Here is a 20,656-nt window from a genome sequence, read left to right as displayed (position 1 = left end):
ATATATATAGATATATATATATATATAGATATATAGATATATATATAGATATATATAGATATATATATATATATATATATAGATGAGACACTGAATAAGCAGGGGATACGGAGAGCTCTCCCTCTCCATAATATATATCTATTTTACACACCACACCTATAATATATATATATATATATATATATATATATATATATATATATATATATATATATATATATATATATAAACAAAACACATATACACACGCACACGGGTCGACAGGATCCCTATGCTGTACACAGGACCTCGTGCAGACACATGCATTCCTGTCACAAGGCCCCAATGCAATTCCCTGCCCAGCATTACGATATTACTCCCAACTCATATCCCCACCAGAGATCCAAGAGCGTCAGTCATCGTGCTGACAAAGGACTGGTACCCAGATATGCACAACCAGCACTAAAAAGTGACTTGTACATAGGCTAAGGGAACATTTATAAGAAAGCTTGTTCCCCTGATGACTACCCCGGCACAGCAGTCCAAGGTAAAATTAAGACAAATGGAGAATTTAAATTTTTTTTTTTATAAACTAGAAAGCTGCAAACCGGCAGCACATCTGCTGCTTTATTAAGTATCATACAGAGAGGCAATGTATAAAAGGGTAATACACGGTCAGCGACTAGTCCTCCAATAACAGGTCCATCTCCTCCAAAGGCAATCGGACTCGCAGTTCTTTTTCAGTCATTAAATCGATGATTTCTTGCAGCTGATCTGGGAAATATTCAATCGCGTCCAAATATAAAACCTGCCAGACAAAGGGAGAGTATTACTGGAGAAATACTGTAGTCAGGTCAATCCCCTATAACACCCCAAATTAATGCAAGGCCCTGAAAATTATATAGAATTGGGAGAGCATCTTTACTCATGTAACCGTGGTGCAGGTTCCTTATCTGTAGTGAAGCAGAAGTCAGTAAAAGTCTGTTGGCTTTATGGATCAAGCCACTGCTCACCTTTGCCCAAGGACAACTCTGTATAGCCTTGTAGAACAGCCCTCGGCTTCTGTCCTGATGCCCCTGAGAGACCTGCAATACACCAAGAGGTCAGCAAGTATGGAATGTATGTACACAGTGATATCACCAGCAGAATAGCGAGTGCAGCTCTGGAGAATACTACAGGATGTAACTCAGGATCAGTACAGGATAAGTCATGTAATGTATGTACACAGTGACTCCACCAGCAGAATAGTGAGGGCAGCTCTGGAGTATAATACAGGATGTATCAGGATCAGTACAGGAGAAGTAATGTATGTACACTGTGATATCACCAGCAGAATAGCGAGTGCAGCTCTGGAGAATACTACAGGATGTAACTCAGGATCAGTACAGGATAAGTAATGTAATGTATGTATGTACACTGACTCCACCAGCAGAATAGTGAGTGCAGCTCTGGAGAATACTACAGGATGTAATTCAGGATCAGTACAGGATAAGTCATGTAATGTATGTATGTACACACACAGTGACTCCACCAGCAGAATAGTGAGTGCAGCTCTGGAGTATAATACAGGATGTAACTCAGGATCAGTACAGGATAAGTAATGTAATGTATGTACACAGTGACTCCACCAGCAGAATAATGATTGCAGCTCTGGAGTAGAATACAGAATGTAATTCAGGGTCAGTACAGGATAAGAAATGTAATGTATGTACACAGTGACTCAACTGTTTATGAAGTAAAATTCTATGTGACCTGTAACATGGTGATGAGAGGTAGACATCCACCTAAAGAAAAAAGGTTGACTTGTGACAGTACGCAGGCGATCAAATGTGTACAGCTCCCTCCCTAACATGAAGTAGTTGACTTGTCCCACTCAATACAGAGAAGGATATAGCTCACCACAAAGCGTAAATACATCCGCCAGAACAGAAGACAGTGGGACCCCTGCTCCGTGCTCAGTCCACGCTCAAAAAGTGCTTTTATGCGATTGGAGAGACCCGTTTCCGGTATGACGGCATGTACATGTCCTGTGTCCCCGCTGTAAAATACAAATACACAGCACAAAGCAGTGATCAGCTGCAGGATTCTCCGATATGGGCACTTTAACGGTCACATTTTTACAACTGAATAAAGAAAGAAAGGTTCAGTGCAGTTCAAATAGACTTTAGGTGTCAAGTCCCTATTTTAAAGATCTCTGCTTGCTGTCCGTGCAGGAAAACATTAAAATTCAAAAGGTGTATGCTCTGTACCGTGATTTTGTATTCTGTTAAATAAAACAAAGTAAAAAAGAAAAATTCAAAAGGTGAAAAACCCAACTTGACTCCGTTCTGCTCACACGTGTTTGTTACAATGTATCACTGAAAATAATCCTCTGTAAACTAAACAATGCAGCAATACAAATCTCTCGCCTGATCTTATAGTTTGTTACACTGTATCAATGCAGGTAAAATTCATCAGTCTGGAATCCAGGCTGTTAGCTTACACAGCTATAGCTAGACTGGAAACAATTGTAACAAAACATCAACTGTAAGAAGTATTGGATCTGTAGACTCTGGGTGTAAGCAAAAATATACTGGCAGCAAGCAGAGATGGTGAAAGTGGTGAGGTATTGAAACACAAAGCGTATTATAAAGTTGCAGAACTTTTCATCATACTGTATAGCTGGAATCCCCTTAGTAAGTAGTAGGCTCTTAGGATGAAGTTATAGAACTGCGTTACCTCTGGACAGATTCCACCAGCTTTTTCCTTTCCTCTTCTGCTTGGATCGCAAACAGATATGGCTCCAGAGCATCCGTTGCCCTCCTGACAGAGTCTATGAACCTCCTGGCTTTGCTAACATTGTGAGATTTGCTCTCGAACTGAATGAAGGCCCTCCACAGAGTAAAGTTATTGGGGTACAAATGCAAAGCAGCCATTAGGGCTTCTCTGAGAGGAGCCCGAGGGTAGACACTGACCTTCATGTGGTATTTCAGTAAGTTAGTGTGCATCACAGTGACCGCCTGCAGAGGGCTCCACCAGCCTTGTGGCTTATTGCATTCTCCAGCAGAGGGTGCCACTGATTCGGATACCTGAAGAAATACTGCAACTGCAGAGTCTATTCCTACAGTGAGATACTGAAAAAGTGCAAAGCAAGCAGTTATAGTGACCAGGGCAGAGTCTGCAGAAAGCTTCAAGGAGTCTTCCAACATCCGCTCATATGCTTTCCTTGCTTTTAATATGCTGACAGCAGGAAGCGGCCATTTAAACGGCACATAAGGGGAACTCTCAGCAAGGCTAGTAAGGATGTGGACTGCACGGGAATCGGCCTCATGTTCCGATTGTGCCCCTGTCTTTACTTCAAGTTCTGCATACAATAAACAGAGGCTTCGCAGAGTTCTATCCTTTAACCCCTGGTTGCCTGTAAGACCAATGGCAGCATCAAACACCTTTCTGGCTTCCTCCGTATTCCCCAACAGCCACTCCAGCAGAGCATATTCTTTCCAGAGAGCTAGGCTGTTTCGGTTCATTGTCTCTTTAAGAAGCCCTTTTGCTAGCCTTTTGCTTCTTTTTCCTTGAGATTTCAGCTTTTTCTTATGTTTTCCCTGCAGACACCGAACTACCTAAAAATAAGAAACCAAAGAAATTACAAGTTCATAAACTTCAATTACTTGTGATTAGACACCTTCATACCTGCAACCCAATTTCCATTGTTGGGCTCTATCCTCTGAGCCAAACAATGAAAACACCAGAACGTCTGGTTTCGGCAGATGCCCGTCGGCCCCCGTTGACTTCCAGCATGCTGCTCTATTTTGTCCAGGCTTTTGTGCCAGATCTGCACTGGAAGCTCCAAATGGAGCCTATAGTGCAGACGCGAACATGGTTTTACTTAAGAAAAAAAGCACAAAAACGAACCCCACATGGCACCAGTGGGTGGTGTCAGACCTACTAATACATTACGGCTTACATTCTGAGGTGCAAAACCCATCCTTATGTCTTGCTAACACTGCTGCAGGGCATGCTACAATGTATCAGAGTTCTTTCTTGCAACAAACTTTGCAGCTGTCTTAATTGGACATGATTGGGAAGAAATAAGAATGTTTCTATTTAATGAGAGCAAGCCTTGGTTTACAAAATAGTCTCTAATACCTTGGCTATTTCATACTGAAGCCAGACGACAGAAAGCTTCATCTTCTCCTCAAGGTTAAAGCAGGACATGGCGGACTGGAAGATGTTCTGTATAAAGCACTCTCCTTCCTTACACTGTCCAATTTCCTCCCTGCCCCTTCTCATAGTATCAAGATGGCCGATGGTGCTAATCCCAGACAAGGGAAATTCGTAGGATGTAAGCAGCCGCTCATGAAAAAAGTTGTGGTCAAAGATGGAGGTATTGTCCAAGAAGAGATACAGGGAGGTACGGGGCAGTCTAGAGTCACAGGGAACTCCCAGGAACTGAAGAAAGGACAACATGATCTGAAACTTCAGCTCCGCACTGGAAATCTTGAACATAGAAGATCCAATGTCATCAAACAAGATCTGAAATAAAACAGAAATATAAGAGAGGGGTACAAAGAGCTCCAAGAATCACACACTGATGTCCCAGAGGGTACGAAGAACAGCAAAAAAAATTCTATTAACCCATTAAGGACCAAGTACTATAAATTTACGGCGCTTGGTCCCGGGCTTAAAGCCCAGCCATATGTAAAATTATGGCGGGGTTTAAAGCCTCCTACTTCTGTAATCAATCAGAAGCAGGACGGATTGTCAGCTGTTAGTCACAGCTGATAACCCGAAGGAGAAGAGAGAAGTGGGTTTTAATCCCTTCTGCCTCCTCCTTTGTTTAGTACACAGCGCTCAATGAGCGATATGTACTAAAAAGTGAAAGTGGAAGCATAACTTCCATTACAGGAGCCGGCAGTAAGTGACCGCCGAGTGACCTCTGGCACAGCAAAGCTACAGGGACCTAAAAGACTCTTATCAGCTCTGCCAGTGACTAATGTCACTACAGGGGATATTTTTTCCTGTAACTGGGTCTCCTATGGATGCCCCAGCTACTGTGGAAAAACCAAAACCGTCGCCGTATGCGCCCTGTAATCCAAAACCATACATATTATATATCAAAACGTCTGAAACAAAATGGGGAACCCGTTCCCATAGTATATTTACGCTAAAATAAAGTAATATGAAAAAAAACTATAAATGTTAAAAAAAAGTTTTTTTACCCCCAATAAGAAAAAAAATGGAAAAAAAAGTCAGTGAAAAAGATATTCGAAAAATAGCGCTATATGTCACAGAAAAAAACGCAGCAAAAATAATTTCAGTAGCTGAAGGAAAAAAAATAAGGCAGTAAAACTACAACATGGCTAAAATCCCTAAAAAGTGTCTGGTCCTTAAGGTGTTAATTCACCTCAATAGACTTGATATGTGCCACATTATCAGATACTCAGCTGACCCCAAAAAAAGCAGATACTACACGCATTTCATGTCAAATCTGTAATGTGGCCATCAACACAATGTTGTGGCTACCGGAAGAATTATAAATACAACCTTGGATGCGACTCGTGTATAAAACAGGCTGCAGCTTGTGGAGTAACAGTGTCTCCATGTCCTCACCTGTCTCTCAGGGTCCTCACAATCCTCCTCGGTTTGCTTTTTGGCCGAGTCTGGTCTCCATGGTATCCAGTGTCTCGCTTCCCGAGCGCACTCCAAGTTCAGCCAGATTTCGGGTCGGGGACGGCTTTTATCTTTGATACCAATCTCGTCCTCCTCGTCATCCTCCTCCTCTTCATCTGGAGCAAAGATAAGAAAGTTAAGACTTGGCTTGAAAGTAGTTGTAGCTGCAAAGTTCTAATATATTTTTGAATGCCAATTACTTCTCATTTCAAGACATCTGCTTGCTGTCACTAAGAGGGATCTATCTTGAGGCTGAAAAGTTGCGAGTCTGCCATTTAGCTCTAGTCTACACTAGTACATCACAGAGGTGCGGGGTGGGTATGAAGCAGGCTCGGGGACTGTCAGCTGGAATGGGGAGGGTCCCCCAACCGACTCACCATCGGCTCTCTGTGATGCACTCATGGTGTGCCGATTGCTGCCGTGGTAACCCTGCGCCTAATGATGGCGTCCAAGGCAGCCATGTGTTTAAACACATTAAGCTCTTCCTGTGGCAGACCTTAATAGGTGAATGCTAAGAAGTGTTGAAGTACTGCAGTGTATTGTAGAAAGGCACAAATGACTGCACGTTAAAGTCTCCAAAAGGGACTAAAAAAAATCTAAGATTAAAGGGGTTGTCCCGCAAAAGCAAGTGGGGGTATACACTTCTGTATGGTCATATTAATGCACTTTGTAATATACATCGTGCATTAATTATGAGCCATACAGAAGTTATTCACTTACCTGCTCCGTTGCTAGCGTCCTCGTCTCCATGGTGCCGTCTAATTTCAGCGTCTAATCTCCCGATTAGACGTGCTTGCGCAGTCCGGTCTTCTCCCTTCTGAATGGGGCCGCTCGTGCTGGAGAGCTGCTCCTTGTAGCTCCGCCCCGTCACGTGTGCCGATTCCAGCCAATCAGGAGGCTGGAATCGGCAATGGAACGCACAGAGCCCACGGTGCACCATAAGAGAAGACCTGCGGTCCACCGTGGGTGAAGATCCCGGCGGCCATCTTCGCAAGGTAAGTAAGAAGCCACCGGAGCGCGGGGATTCGGGTAAGTACTATGCGGTTTTTTTTTTAAACCCCTGCATTGGGTTTGTCTCGCGCCGAACGGGGGTGGCTATTGAAAAAAAACAAAAAAACGTTTCGGCGCGGGACAACTCCTTTAAGTCAAATAAAATTAAAAAAAATATATTAAAAACCCTTCTATTCTTATTTGTCCCATAAAATCCACACAATAGAAAATAAACACAATTGGCGTTGTCACATTCGAAAATATGCAAACTAATATTTAAGTATCATTATTTATCTCACATAGTGAGCACTGTAAAAAAATAAATAAATAAATAACAAAATTCCAAAATAGCATACTTTTGGTCACCCTCATCTTCCAGTAAAAGCTGAATTGAACAAAAAAGGTCATCATAAAGTCATGCGTACCCAAATATGGGAGCTATAAAAGCTCCAGTTTGCACTTAAGGATGCGGCCCTTTTTGTCCATTTTTTCCTCCTAACAAAAAATCATAAAACTCTTTTATATATCCATTGGATATAGCTGTCTATTATATGCGGGATTAGTTGTATTTTTCAATAGTACTATTTAATGTACCACATAACGTACTGAAAACATTTAACATTTTCTAAGTGAATGAAATGGGATAAAAAAATTTTTTTAAAAAGTCAATTCTGCCATCTTTGGGGAGGGGTTGATTGTTTTCTTGATGTACATGCTGCAGCAAAAATGACATGATAACGTTTATTCTATGGGTCAGTACAATTACTATGCTGCAATGTTTTTTTATATAATTATATATATTTATTTTTATTTTTTTCCTGCTGTACTAATTTAAAAAAATAAAATATCTTTGGAGAAACACAATTATTTTGTGACGCCATCTTCTAACAGTCACAATTTTATCTTTCCATTGACATAGATGTGTGAGGGCGTATTTTTTCCAGGACATCCTGTAGTTTCTATTGGAGCCATTTTGGAGTGCATGACTTTTTGGGCACTTTTTATTAAGTTTTTGTTGGAGATGGGGTGACCAAAACATGCAATTCTAGCGGTCTGTATTTTTTTTCAGGACGATGTTCATTGTGTGGGATAAATAATGTGTTACTTTAAAAGATCAGACTTTTATGGATGCAGCAATACCAAAAATATTTTTTTTCTTTTTTTTTTTTTTTTTTTTTTTAAACTTTTAATACCTTTTTATCAAATTTTTTCAAACTTTTTTAAACTAGTTTTTGCAGTTTTTTTTTAGTCCACATAGGGAACTTTAATCGTTCCTGCAGTATAATTTAATACCATACATTATACTACCGGAAATTGCGATCTGACAGGCTTGTCTATCAAGATAGGCAATCAGGCATGGCAGCTCTGGGGGCCTTTAAAAGATGCCAGTCTGCCGTGGCAACCAGCAATCTCATCACGGGGTGCCGTTTGGGACCCAATAAAACAGATTGGGGAATTAAAATGTGATTGTCAGAACAGCCATTAACATTTACAGGTTAACAGACGTGATAAGCGTTAACACCGATTACAGCTGTTGACAACGGATGTCAGCTGTGAGAAGTAGCCGCCACCGGCATTGTATGAAGTGAAAATCACAGAGGCAGAGGGAACTAATTTAAATAAAAGCCCGAATCAGAGAAGATCCCTAAGGGATCTTCTGTGATTCGGGAATTGTATGAAGTAGGATCAGCTACTGGTCCCCCTCCATACAAATCCTGAACACAGAGAAAGTAAATGCACTTCCTGTGTAGTTAATGAGGTTAAAAGCATAAAAACAAAAAATGATAATTACAAAATCCGCGCGGGTGACCCGCACGCGTGATCCGCGCCCATAGGGATGCATTGGACACCTGCAGGTAAGTAAATACCTGTGGATGTCCTTTTTCTCTGCCGCGTGGATCGCACGTGCGGGAAATCACCCGCAGCATGCTCCATTTTCTGTGGGTTTCCCGCACGGACAGCTCTCGCAGGCTTCCATTGAAGCCTACGGAAGCCGTCCGGATCCGCAGTACACCCGCAGGTGAATTCCTGCTCTGTCGAAAGAGAGCAGGAGTTCAAAAAAGGGTGTGCGCAGCGCATGCACGTGGCACGCTGCCGGCATGCCGAGCACATCCACCAGTAGAAGAAAGAAGATCCGGCCCCGACAGAGGGCAGATCCGCAGCCTCCAGACAGGTAAGTAAAATCCTATTTTCAGGCCTAATGTCTGCGGGAAAGGAGGGACCCGCTGCGGAATTCTGCATTAAGGCACGAGGCCTAAGGAACATAGAGGATGTAATAATTCCAATTTCTCCTGATATAGATGTAGGGGATTGTTACCCAAATTATTGATGACGACCCAGCCTCCCCTCTCTTGTTGCCTCATCCACGAGCTCCAGCCTTTTGCTCCTTTTTCTCCAAATCGGGGTTCCCCGCTGTCCCAAAAAGGCTCAAAGAATTCCACCTGAAACAAAAAAATGACCAAACAATTATTTCGCCATCTTCATACTGATCCTCGGTTACATCTTGTATTCTACTCCAGAGCTGTACTCCTTTCTGCTTGAGGAATCACTGTATATATACAAATCCTGCACTGATCCTGAATTACATACTGTATTATATTCAAGCATTGGAACGAGGATCCTCCCTACTTTAGGTCTTTTACTATCCGAGACCCAGGGACTAAGGTGGGGAGAGGAACGAAACTGAGATCTTTTCCCCTGAGTAACTCCTGCCTGTCTGGGACTATTCGATGATACGTGGGAACCTTTCCCACTAACTGCAACAAAAATCATTTCGTCCAGTCTGGTGCCGAGATGTCTCATGCCAACAAAGCATAGGCATGTTAGAAAACATTTGGAAGAGGCATCCCATCATTTTAGACGCAAAGTTTGGCATGTGGCCACTGAAGCCACCAAAGCACAAGCCAAAAGCTCAGGCATGTCTAGGAACGCTTCACGCATAAACTTTGATGCCTGGCCCATCTAATGCGCCATATCTGCATATGCCTTAGGTGAAGAATCGAAGAGATTACTACTGTGCAGTTGCTTGGTCCATTCAGCCATGGCTTTGTTGACCCATGTCAAAGCGAAAACTGGACTGGGCCAACAAAGTGTGGCTCTGACTGATCCCTATCTCAATTCTTCTGATCTGGTGTCCGACATGGTGCTGAAAACAAATGCCACGGATGGTTAACCAGACACTGTGGTGCACTACATCTGCAAGCGGTACTGCAGGAGGGGTTAAGGAGCATGGGAGCTAGCCACCAGGCAGAGTTTACCCAAACGGCAGTTTTCTTGGCTCCACTGAACAACTCCTAAGTCCTGCCTCCCTTTAATCACCCAAAGCCATGGTGCTTAAAGGCCAGAGAGAAAGATAGATCTGCCTCCTATGAAAACAATGCTAAAAATGGATTAGCTGGGTGCCTGCAGGGATGTTATAGCCAAGCGGAAGGAGCGAACACTTTTTTTTCTGCTTAGTGTCCACCTCCAAGTGGCAGTAGAGATACCCTCCGTTAAAGCAGTGTCCCTGAGAAACTGTTATTTGTCATGTATACTCAAGGCAGCTTATTATGAAAAGTCATCTGAAAGTTAGATATACTACGAGAGTTATATCTATACAGGGGGAATGAAGGCCTGAAAAGCTTGCACAGGTTTAAAAAAAAAAATAAGAAAAAAAGTCAAATTTCTTCCAAAAACCGCACGACACCCATCCATAGGTCGCCACAGGTATTACAGCTCACTCACTTCATTGAGCTGTAATACCAGAAACAAACAAAAGGGCAAGTGTGGCGCTGTTTCTGAAAGAAAGCAGCCTTCTTTTTCGACTTCTGAAAAAACAATTAAAAAAACCCTTTGGTGCCTTTGGCTCTTAAGTCTAAAATTTAGGAGTCACATTTGCAACCATTTTAAAATCGCCATCTGAAACCCTGTATACCGGATATCATATAGCTGACAATTTCTTCCTGACAGAACACTCAGCTAATCTGAAAATACTATATATACCCCAATCCTACAGGACTAATTAAACATCTCTGGCACAGTTGGCATCAGTTGGGTTTGGACTCTGTATAGGTTTGCTGTCCATAGTTCAGTACTGAACCGTTCCAATTTAATAATCCACAATCCGGTTGTGAAGTTTGATCTGGCAGAAAATAATCTCTCGCTGCAACATTTCTAATTAAATGGCTAGAAGACGTTTCTGGCTGCTGAGTGGCAGACAGTCTATGTACAAGCTGTCGCTGTATTCAGCAAGGTCTACCATGTAAGCATCATCAGTATGTGTAATTAACAGTGCCGCCAACAGACCCTGCATTACATCACTATTCCTGGATGGGTCAGTGTTATGGCATCTACATGCCACCATGAGGTTCAATTACCCTTCAATAGGGGGTATTAGATTGTGCAGGAAAAAAGGATTAAATTAGAGGGTTGCATCATATTAATTACATTTTAGATTAATTTTGCTTTAGAGGCAATGGTGGGGCTGCGGTGTAATATACATCTAATACTTCCTTGCTCTATAGATCATGGATGGAGGGGCACTGGTTGAATTGTATATGAGCATTTGTTGGATATCTTGCCCAAGAAGTGCACATGTATTCTATGCCGCACATAGGAGAACCCTATACTGGCATCTAGAATTCACCCACCGACATCACCATAAACCCAGTGATCCCACAAGCAATGCAGAATTATGTGTACAGTACATTAACCCCTTTCCAACATTGGGCGTCTGTAAGGAGTGAGCCAAGCCCGCCACATACATGGAAAGGGTCAGTCATCTTTGACAGCTGGCACCTACCCACAGCAGCCTGATAAGCTCTCACTCCGAATAGAGCTGTTAATCCTTTAAATGCCACGGTCTATTCTGTCAGCAGCATTTAAATGCCTCAATTGGCATTCTGTTGTCATAGCCTCCAGGACTGCCGTGAATGATGGCCTATCAAGGCATGCCTGTGGCACGTCTTGATAGACTGCATGTCAGAATTCAATATTCTGATTTCTAATTAGGATAATCAAATGATTGCACGTTAAAGTCTTCTATGGGAACTTAAGAAAAAAAAAGTTAAAAAAGTTTTAGTAAATATAAGAAAAAATGTAAAAAAAGAAGTTTTAAAACCCCCCTTTCCTAGTAATGTCACCAGAGAAAAAGTCAGAATTATTTAAAAAAACACATTATTAATCCTGCATGATGAACATTGTTAGAAAAAAAAATATATATGCCATGCCACTACTGCCAGTTGCTAGTCAAAGGGGTTCTGTTATTAAAAAAAAAATTCTATACTCACCTATTGCTCCACAGGCAGTCTACTTACCTCACCTTCTCCTCGCTGATCTTTTGTCTCCTGCAGTCCTGGGGAAGGGGTCACCTCTCCTTCTGCTTCCTGTGACATTACGTACATTCTTCTTCCTGCCTTGTAATGTACGCTACATCACTACTTCACAGCCCAGCGCAGAGTACCGAGCTATTGCAGAGACTGCCCATGCCTGTTGTCTCATTAGATCAGCATTCCTTCCTAGCCAGTGAATGCTACGTCACAGGGACGTGACCTTCACTGACCTGCAGGAAGAAGAATGTGAGGAATGCAGGCTTCATAACAAGCCGGCTGCCGTGCAGTGAGCTGACCCGGGGGACTGGAGAAGATTAGCTAGGAGAAGATGCAGTAAGGAGTCTGCCTGGGGAGGAATAGGGGAGTATAGAATTATTATTATTATTTTTATTAACAAATCCCCTTTAAGTGTCTACACAAAGCAATGAAAGCGGTGTTGTTTTGTCAGGATAGGGTCAGTTAGAAGGAGGTGTTTGTCAGCACCTCCAAGAAGAAGAAGAAAATTGTGAATGCTGCTTTGGTTGTGAACGAAGAATAAGACAAAGATTACTCAGCATTATATGAAAACTGTAGCCAACAAATTGCTGTTTCACGTTGGCACAGATTTACCTGATCTTTTGTGGTCATGTCCTTCACGCTGTCTGGCTTATAGAAAGTGAAGTCAATAATAGCTTGGAACAACGATACAGCTTTTTCAGAGTGACCAGCCTGGCGGAGGAAGTGACATTGCTGGAGGAATATACCTGCCAAAGGATGGAAAGTTACATTGATAACCGCCAATGAAAGATTATCCACTTTCTAAGTATAGAATTGTGTTTCAATTCCTGACTATTATCAAGTATTAACAATAATTGTATTGAATAAAGACAATCCTTTGTAAACAAAACAATCATAAATCTCTCTCCTGACCTCTTTGTTACAAAGCGTCAATCTGAATTCCATAACAATTCATATGTTGCTTGATCAGGACTTGAGGCCAATTTAGACAACGATTATCGCTCAAAAGCCGTCTTTTGAGAGATAATAGTTGTGTCTAACTGCACTGACATTGTGCAGTTTTCATTATGCCGTCGCTCATCGTCGTCTTTCAGCGTGCTGAAAGAGAACGATCAGCTTTATCAGGGATTCACAGTGGGATACAGCTGTTACTATTGTTTCAGCTGTATCCCGTCCCTGATTACAGGCTGAGTATGAAGAACAGAGTGGTCCAGCTGTGTTCTCCATACCCGGCACGGAGCGCTCCGCTGTATAACAGACGGGCACTCGGAGCTGGGAACAGCTGGATACAGAAGACAAGCAGAGACACCCCACTTGTCTTCTGCATCCTCCGCTGGTAGTGCAAGGTGATCGCTCATCTTGCGCTGTAATGACACAACGATAATCGCTCAAAAGTTGCTTGAGCGACATCATTTGAGCGATAATCGTTGTGTCTAAATGGGCCTTAACGTCGGGTCAGTTTTCTTACTCTAAATGTAAACAAGAACATATTCTACTCTCTTGTACCAAGCAAAGAACTTCGTAACATAGTATGTTAGGCTGAAAAAAGACACATGTCCATCTATTTCAGCCCAGGAAAAAAAAACAAAGAGGTAGCAGCCATTTTTCCCCATTTATATTAGCCATGTAAATTAAATTGGTCCTTGAGCCTGTAGCTTATTAATTTAAGTGCTGTGTTTGAACGCGCTGTACGCTCCCGCGCAGAGTGCCATTGGCTGGATAAGGCTGTCACACTGACAACCCAATCCCGTAGTGCAATAGGACACTGAAATAATCAGTTCCCAGTCACACAGAGCCCTGAATATATCGCTCATATTGAGTGCTGTGTCCCCAAACGAGGAAGCACTCATTAAACCATCTGCTACAGAATCCTGTATTTGATATCGCTATGCATGGAAGAACTGCAGAATAAATTTTGGAGGTAAATATAATTAATTGAGCTAACTGCCTTAAAATATAGCTTCACAAACACGATAAAACGCATGGCAAAAGGCACCAGCGATTCCCACTATCTGTACGTTTAGTACAGATAGTGGGAACTGTTTTAACTTGTTTTTAGAACCATCTTGTGAAGCTATCCCTTACTGCTAGCCTCCATGCATGGCCTACATTACAAGAACAACAAATCCAAGGATCTCTACAGAATTTTCTGATCTCACTTTGGAGACTTGTCAGAAAATGTTACTAATTTTCAGGGTCCAATGGTCGAGATCTGCACCACAGGGGGCATAGCACAGCCCCGTTGCTGTAGCAATGGCTGGGTTTTTGGATAACCAATAAAGGGGTCATTGGACTAAAAGCATTTTTTAAACGTGCTCAGGATACACAATAAATTATCTGATAAGCGAATGTCTCACCTCTCGTCCTCAGAATTGTGAGAACAGGAGTCATGTGGTCTTAGTTGTGCAATAAATGGCAGCCGGTGTCTGCACAAATAAGGGACTCCAGAAAGTTGTGTAACTCTTTTCATTAAACTCTACGGAAGTTATGATAATAGCCTTTCTCCTGATGAGGAGCATCCCAAAGGTGGGACACCAGCTATCAGACATTTATAACAAATCATATGTATGTCATAAATGTATCTTATTAAAATACCCTCTTAATTACATGTTTGAAGATGTGTATGTACTCTAATGCGTAGGATACAATACTGGCACTCTGACTGTAGGTGGCAGCATTTCTCCATCTTTATAATAGACAGAATAGCAAAGTCTGTGTTTTACCAAAGTACATAGGGCATGAAGAGAGCAAAGACTCTACTCACTGTACATGCTGTGTTCGGTGCCTGGCATAGCCGGATGAGAGAGCATAGTACCATCATGTACAGCAGACAGGGTGCTGAGACACTTCCCATAGATTGTGTTCACCTTGGACACTGAGAAGCTGCTGAACTGGCCCTGAGAAAACTGCAGATATTTCTGCCAGAGCTGCGGGTCATTGGGATGAAGAAAGATCAACTTCTGCCACTCTTTAAGCAGTGCAGCACTCTCCCAGAATTCTGCGCACAGCCGCAGTCGTGCCAACTTCAGCTCTGTGCAGGAAGGGTTACTCTCAATGGCTCTCTCCAGAATAGATAACTTCTTCTCCAGGACCATCTTCAGAGACATGCGGTGGCTGTCCATCTCACTTTCACTAGTGGAGTACATACTGGGCTGATGGATCAACTCATCCTGCAGACAAAGCAGAGAAAGTAGTAGTCAGATCTACCGTTCAGGACTCTAGGAAAGCTGGATGATGATCCCTGCAATTATTACGTATATTCATTGGAGTACCCTAAAACATAACTTATATTAACATAGATAACATTAGACTAGAAAGAGCAATTAAGTTAAAGAATAAATAAATGGATATTGCAAGACATAGACCCACATAATAACTCAATCCCATGCATTACTACTGCATCATGAACAGGGTACCTGAAATGAGACAAACTCCATCCACATCTTGATATCTCCAGGGTTTTCTCTAACTCTCCTGTTATAATCCTCCACCTTCTCCAGTATGCTGGTGTCTCTGGGTTCTGACACTGGGGTCGGACTCTCTGGGCCCCCTTTACCTTGTAACCACATGGCAGTGGAGTTATCATAAACTCCCAGTGGATTAAGCCAGGAGGCTGGACCAGAAGAGGAAACAGTTGGGTCTGGTTTACAGTCCTTCACCGGAATGAAGCCACAGGATGCGGAGTCTGCACCACCGTCCTTAGTGCAGGACACCAACTCTGCCTTGGCCCGCATTGTCTGCACCGATGCCCTGCAGTAATAGCGATCTGCCCTTTTCTGAGGCGTCTTCTTGTTGTTTGTAGCTTCCCAGATGATCTGCTGCTTCTTGGAATCAATCCCCAGGCAGGAATGACCTCTCCTCTTATACCTATGCATCAGAAACAAAGATAGATATGTACTACTCCCACCAAACAATGAATTGGACACATGGCAGAGTCTTCTGCAGATGTTGGCACTTAAAGGGAAAGCTCACTAAAGGAACATCCCTTTACACTTTTGTGTATTTATATAGAATTTTGAGTAACTTTGCTTTATGTGTTTGTATTATACTCCAGTAACATCCAAAGCTGCATTCAACAAGCTGCTGTTTTCCTGTTAACTATTAGGCTGCAGGACCCCACATTTCCCCATTGCCTCCTGCTGGTTCAGTACCTATACAAAGCATGCTTTGCTGAGTTGTAGTGTGGATGACACAGAGGTTACAATCCACCAAAATTCCATTATGGGATCTCGGCTAAGTTGCTAGGGATCTGTCAGTCTGCACACTGATAGAAATCTATTGCCACTTTGAATTTCTTGAGTGCAGCTCTGGATGTAACTAGTGTACAAAACATCAAGGAACTCATAATCAACACAGGATACGTGAAAGAAAGTCTTTGCAAACTCTGAAAAAGTTTTGCCACAATTTATGCAGATTGACCTGTCCAATATTGTAATATCATGGACTCTTCCTTTAAATGACTGTCAAAACAGCAGCAAATAAGAGGATGCCGGGTGGAGATAATGAACTCAGAGGAGAGCTGGGTGTTAATTAGCGTCTCTGATGATTAAACAACCATCTGCTACCACCACTGCTGTCCGCACCCGTTATGCGTTCATAATTTCTAGCGTAATCCTGGACATAACATTTCATTGTGAGAATGATGATAATAAAGAGCAAAGCGACAAGTAAATTGAACAGAAGGTCTGCAGTTATCGTACTTTGTGACTGTGGTAGATCACAGTGCAATATTATGCGTTACCACTATAGCTAATGGAGGGTGGGGGTGCATAAAACTGCATGTTGATTGCAAAACATCCTCACCGTGCAATGTCTCCTCGGTACAGCGACTTATATTCCCAGTTTGCTCGATCAGCTTTCTTATCAATTCTGAACATTTCGCCTTGTGCAGACTGGACTTCATCTAGCCAGATGGAGCGGCCAGCAGCTGATCCCTGAGAGTCCACCCTATAAAGAACAAGTCACAAATCCAGCAGCATTAACACAGACACAACATTGTCTAAGATTGATTTGGGCTTAATGACTATTCCATTAATGGGATAATAATTAAAAATCTATCCTATGTAAGTTTTTGGGGGTGCAGTGCCCTATGGGCATACAATGGTGCAGCTTAGACCCACGCTCAGAGCTGCAGTACTAATCACGAAACCAAGTAAGGACTAAGCCATTGTGCATGGATAAACACTGAAAAGACATTCACTAAACATATTTATTAATACCGTCTAAATGTTAAGACAGTGCAAACTAAGGCAGACAGTCTTAAGATAAACCAGATTTATCACAGAAACTCATGTTAGATGGTAAATCTGTGCAGCTTTAAGACTGTGCAGTTTAGGTTTATATCACATACTAGTTGATTTAGTTTACTCAAATTGCACCAAAATTTGAATGCAATTTTGCATAGCTTTTGGCACTCTTTTGGCCGCACCGCCTTTTCATGAAGCCAAGTCCCTTTCTCAGATGGGTTAGAAAAGGTCTGTAAAAGAGTCTAAGAACACTGAGTAACGGTGGTGCAACTTGTGCCAGAAAACAGTTGTATTTTGAATAGTAAATCTGTTCCATTGTGTGACTTCAACCCTCAGACACAGCCAATTGTTATTGGTCTTCTCACAATAAGCAACATCCAATGGGTCAGCCACCGACTCCCCCCAACTGCCATAGAAATGAATGCAGATTGAGAGAGGGGTCACTGTTATTCGTTGGTGCGACAATCACTGTATGTGTATTGCAGGGTCGAAGACATCGAGCTTTTACTCACTTTACAGCATCTACAGACGGAGTGTTTTTTAAATCTCTGATGCTATGCTCTTCATCCTCACTGCTCCTCTTCCACTTCTTATGCTTTTTGTGTTTCTTTTTCTTCTTTTTCCTCTTTTTTCTCCCATCTTCCTCTGAATCAGAAGACCCACTTTTGGATGTCTGGCGTTTGGGGTCATTACTGTGAATCATATAATTAGTCATTAGTTAAAGGGGTTCATCCACAGCCTTAGAGGTGCTGACTATAGTCACCAGTGGGGGGGGGGGGGGGTCTCACTGCACACAGATATATACACTTTCTATTGAGATTTATATACTGTATATCCATATGCAAGTAGTTTTCAACCTCATGATGTACACAAGAATGTCACCATTCACTGGCAGAGTAGATATCTCCAAAATGTTGTGAAAACACAAAGGGGCACATTTATTACTGGAGCTGTGCCACAACTGGTGTAAGTTGAGCCTTTTTTTAGGGCAAATCAATTTTAAGAAATTTTATATTGATTTGTGCCAAAAAAAACAACAACAAATGTTACATTTCTCACTCCACTTTTCAAAACAGTCTAGAAAAGGGGGTGGGGTTTGAGTGGTGAGGTTTATAGACAGATTTAAGAATTGGGACTTTTTAAAAAAGCTTCAACATTTGTTGCAATCTCACAACAGTAGTCATGGGGGTCAAAATGTAGCAAGAAGAAGGTTTTTTTTGTTTTTTTTAAGGTTTTTTTTTTGAGTATTGCAACATAAAAAAAACTATGTAATTGTGGTGTTGAAGTATTCATACTGTTCCACAGAATAAAGATAGCGCATGATTTTTACCATACCACTGGGTAACACTGACATGGAAAAGGACTTGGGGATTTTAGTTAACTGTAAACTGAACTGGAGCAACCAGTGTCAGGCAGCTGCTGCCAAGGTAAATAGGATCATGGGGTGCATCAAAAGAGGTCAGGGGCACATGATGAGAACAGTGTTCTTCCTCTTTACAAGTCACTGGTCAAACCACACATGGAATATTGTGGACAGTTTTGGGCTTCGGTACTAAAGTAATAAATGGAATGGGCGGACTACAATACCCAGAGAGGTTATCAAAATTGGGGTTATTTAGTTAAGAAGAAAATATGGCTGAGGGGCGACCTAATAACTACATATAAAATATACCAGGGGACAATACAGAGATCTCCCATCATCTATTATACCCAGGACTGTGACAAGAGGTGAACCTCTCCATCTAGAGGAAAGAAGGTTTGTACACCGACATAGAGGGAGGTTCTTTACTGTAAGAGCAGTGAAACTATCGAACTCCCTGCCTGAGGATGTGGAAATAGTGAACTTGATAAAAGAGTGTAAGAGCTGCCTGGATGCCTTTCTTGAGCGAAACAATATTATATGTTCTAATCATTAATAACTTTAAAAAAGAGTCGGTGATCCAAGGGTGTATTCACACAGGAGTGAGAAACTCAAACTGACATCGCACTTGTACACCACCAATTTGTGCCTGCAATTATTATACACTTTACAAGAAAAACACATCGTATCACTCCATGCATGTGAAAAATCGCATTGCACCTTTATGAAAACTGCATTTACATGCAAGTGCGATTCAATTTTTTAAGCTTCCTTAGGAATTAATGAGTGATTCCTAAACAAAAATCACCAAAATTAGGAGGTGCTGGAATCTTTTCATCTCATACCATAAATCCCAAAAAAAAAAAATATATAGTTTCTGTAAAGAAGCAGATTTAACTGAATGTGTTCTTTCCACGTCCGATCGTTTCATCGATATCACAATCAGATGCAACTCAGGCTTGAAAAATTGCCCATATAAAACACACCTGAACTCCTATCGGGCCGTGACTTATCGGCATGCCAGGTTACATAGGATCAGAATACCTGGAGAGCGGGGTTACAGTGTCGGAGGGCGACGCCACGGGCCGTCCACGCTGGTGCAGCGACAGAGCGTCCTCTGTAGTGAAGCTCCGGTTGGTCAGCCAGTCCAGCCCTGTGGAGAAGGGAGCAATACAGGTCACAACACTGCGTCTCTGCAACAAACTATGGGGACCCCGGATCTATACGGATACTATGGGCGAGAATCACCCAACTAGTTATCATAGTGACAGGTGACAGCCCAGATCCTGCAGAGGAGGGGTGTAGCTGGTAGGAAGCTAGTGATTGGGCACATGGGCTGTAAACAGAGGGCGACATGGTATAGGAGGTCTCTGGTATGTGTACAGAGGGTCTCCAGAAGAGGTGCAGGGTAGCCCTGGCCAGGGGTGTAGGGGGTCTGTGAAAGGGCAGGAGTGTCCCTAACACTGGTTGACACCGGCGGGTCTCTCTGGGAGTTACCCGTCTGTTCAGGGGCAGCGTCGGCACTGGAACACCCGGCAAATGCTGGAAACAGTGCCATGTTTGCGTTTCTATCAACAATCCTGTCGCACACAATCTACGTCATGCATTTCTCCTTCCGGACTACAATTCTCACAATGCACTGCGGCTGAACGTACCGCTTCCGCATGGTCATGCGCCGCACTGACTCATGGGATACGTAGTCCGAGGTCCTGCTGCATGTAACAAGCGCTAATGTAATGCAACTTCTAAACAATTACAAACTATATAAATCATGTGATCATAAGACCCAGTCCCACCTTGTTATGCAGCAATGCAGCCTGGATGTCCCACTAGGTATACTCTGGTGTCCCGGAAATGTAGGTGATTGGGGATTGATCATGCCTATTGAGTCAGGGTGTGAGTTGTTGCCTCTACATGTGGTGCAGCTACGGTATCTTTATCCAAATCTGATGAGTCACATAAAAAATGCACCAATTTTTTTTTTATTTTGAAAGCCGGTTTTCAAAAGAAATAACTTTTTTTTCTAGTCTACATAGTTTTAGGAGGGTCTGTTTGTTGCAGGATGAGCAGTTTTTATTGATATCGTTTGCGGGTACACATAGTGTATAATATGACTTTTATTAATT

General features: G+C 42.3%; 1 protein-coding gene across 1 annotated transcript; it reads right to left on the bottom strand.

Moving 5' to 3' along the window:
* Positions 1–561: 561 nt before the first annotated feature.
* On the bottom strand, positions 562–20,123 carry NRDE2 (NRDE-2, necessary for RNA interference, domain containing). The gene is made up of 14 exons (XM_066607568.1): positions 20,028–20,123; positions 19,575–19,683; positions 17,683–17,862; positions 16,728–16,871; positions 15,341–15,791; positions 14,689–15,094; positions 12,537–12,670; positions 8,936–9,059; positions 5,569–5,744; positions 4,105–4,491; positions 2,698–3,578; positions 1,879–2,017; positions 993–1,064; positions 562–787 (listed from the first exon to the last, which is right to left on the bottom strand). The coding sequence occupies exons 1-14, from the start codon at positions 20,086–20,088 to the stop codon at positions 662–664; spliced, it is 3,390 nt and encodes a 1,129-aa protein (XP_066463665.1). The 5' UTR covers positions 20,089–20,123; the 3' UTR covers positions 562–661.
* Positions 20,124–20,656: the final 533 nt, after the last annotated feature.

Source organism: Eleutherodactylus coqui, chromosome 6, assembly GCF_035609145.1.
Source record: "Eleutherodactylus coqui strain aEleCoq1 chromosome 6, aEleCoq1.hap1, whole genome shotgun sequence".
NCBI classification, from domain to species: Eukaryota; Metazoa; Chordata; class Amphibia; order Anura; family Eleutherodactylidae; genus Eleutherodactylus; species Eleutherodactylus coqui.
Note: the sequence above shows the minus strand (reverse complement) of the source record. Positions and strands in the feature narration are given on the sequence as shown.

Excerpts from the sequence above, each read along its gene's own strand:
- NRDE2 (XM_066607568.1), bottom strand. The coding sequence starts at position 20,088 with ATGGCACTGTTTCCAGCATTTGCCGGGTGTTCCAGTGCCGACGCTGCC. Across the intron at positions 3,579-4,104 it reads TTCAGTATGAAATAGCCAAG|GTAGTTCGGTGTCTGCAGGG; the intron begins GTATTAGAGACT and ends TCTTATTTTTAG. Across the intron at positions 788-992 it reads AGAGTTGTCCTTGGGCAAAG|GTTTTATATTTGGACGCGAT; the intron begins GTGAGCAGTGGC and ends TTTGTCTGGCAG.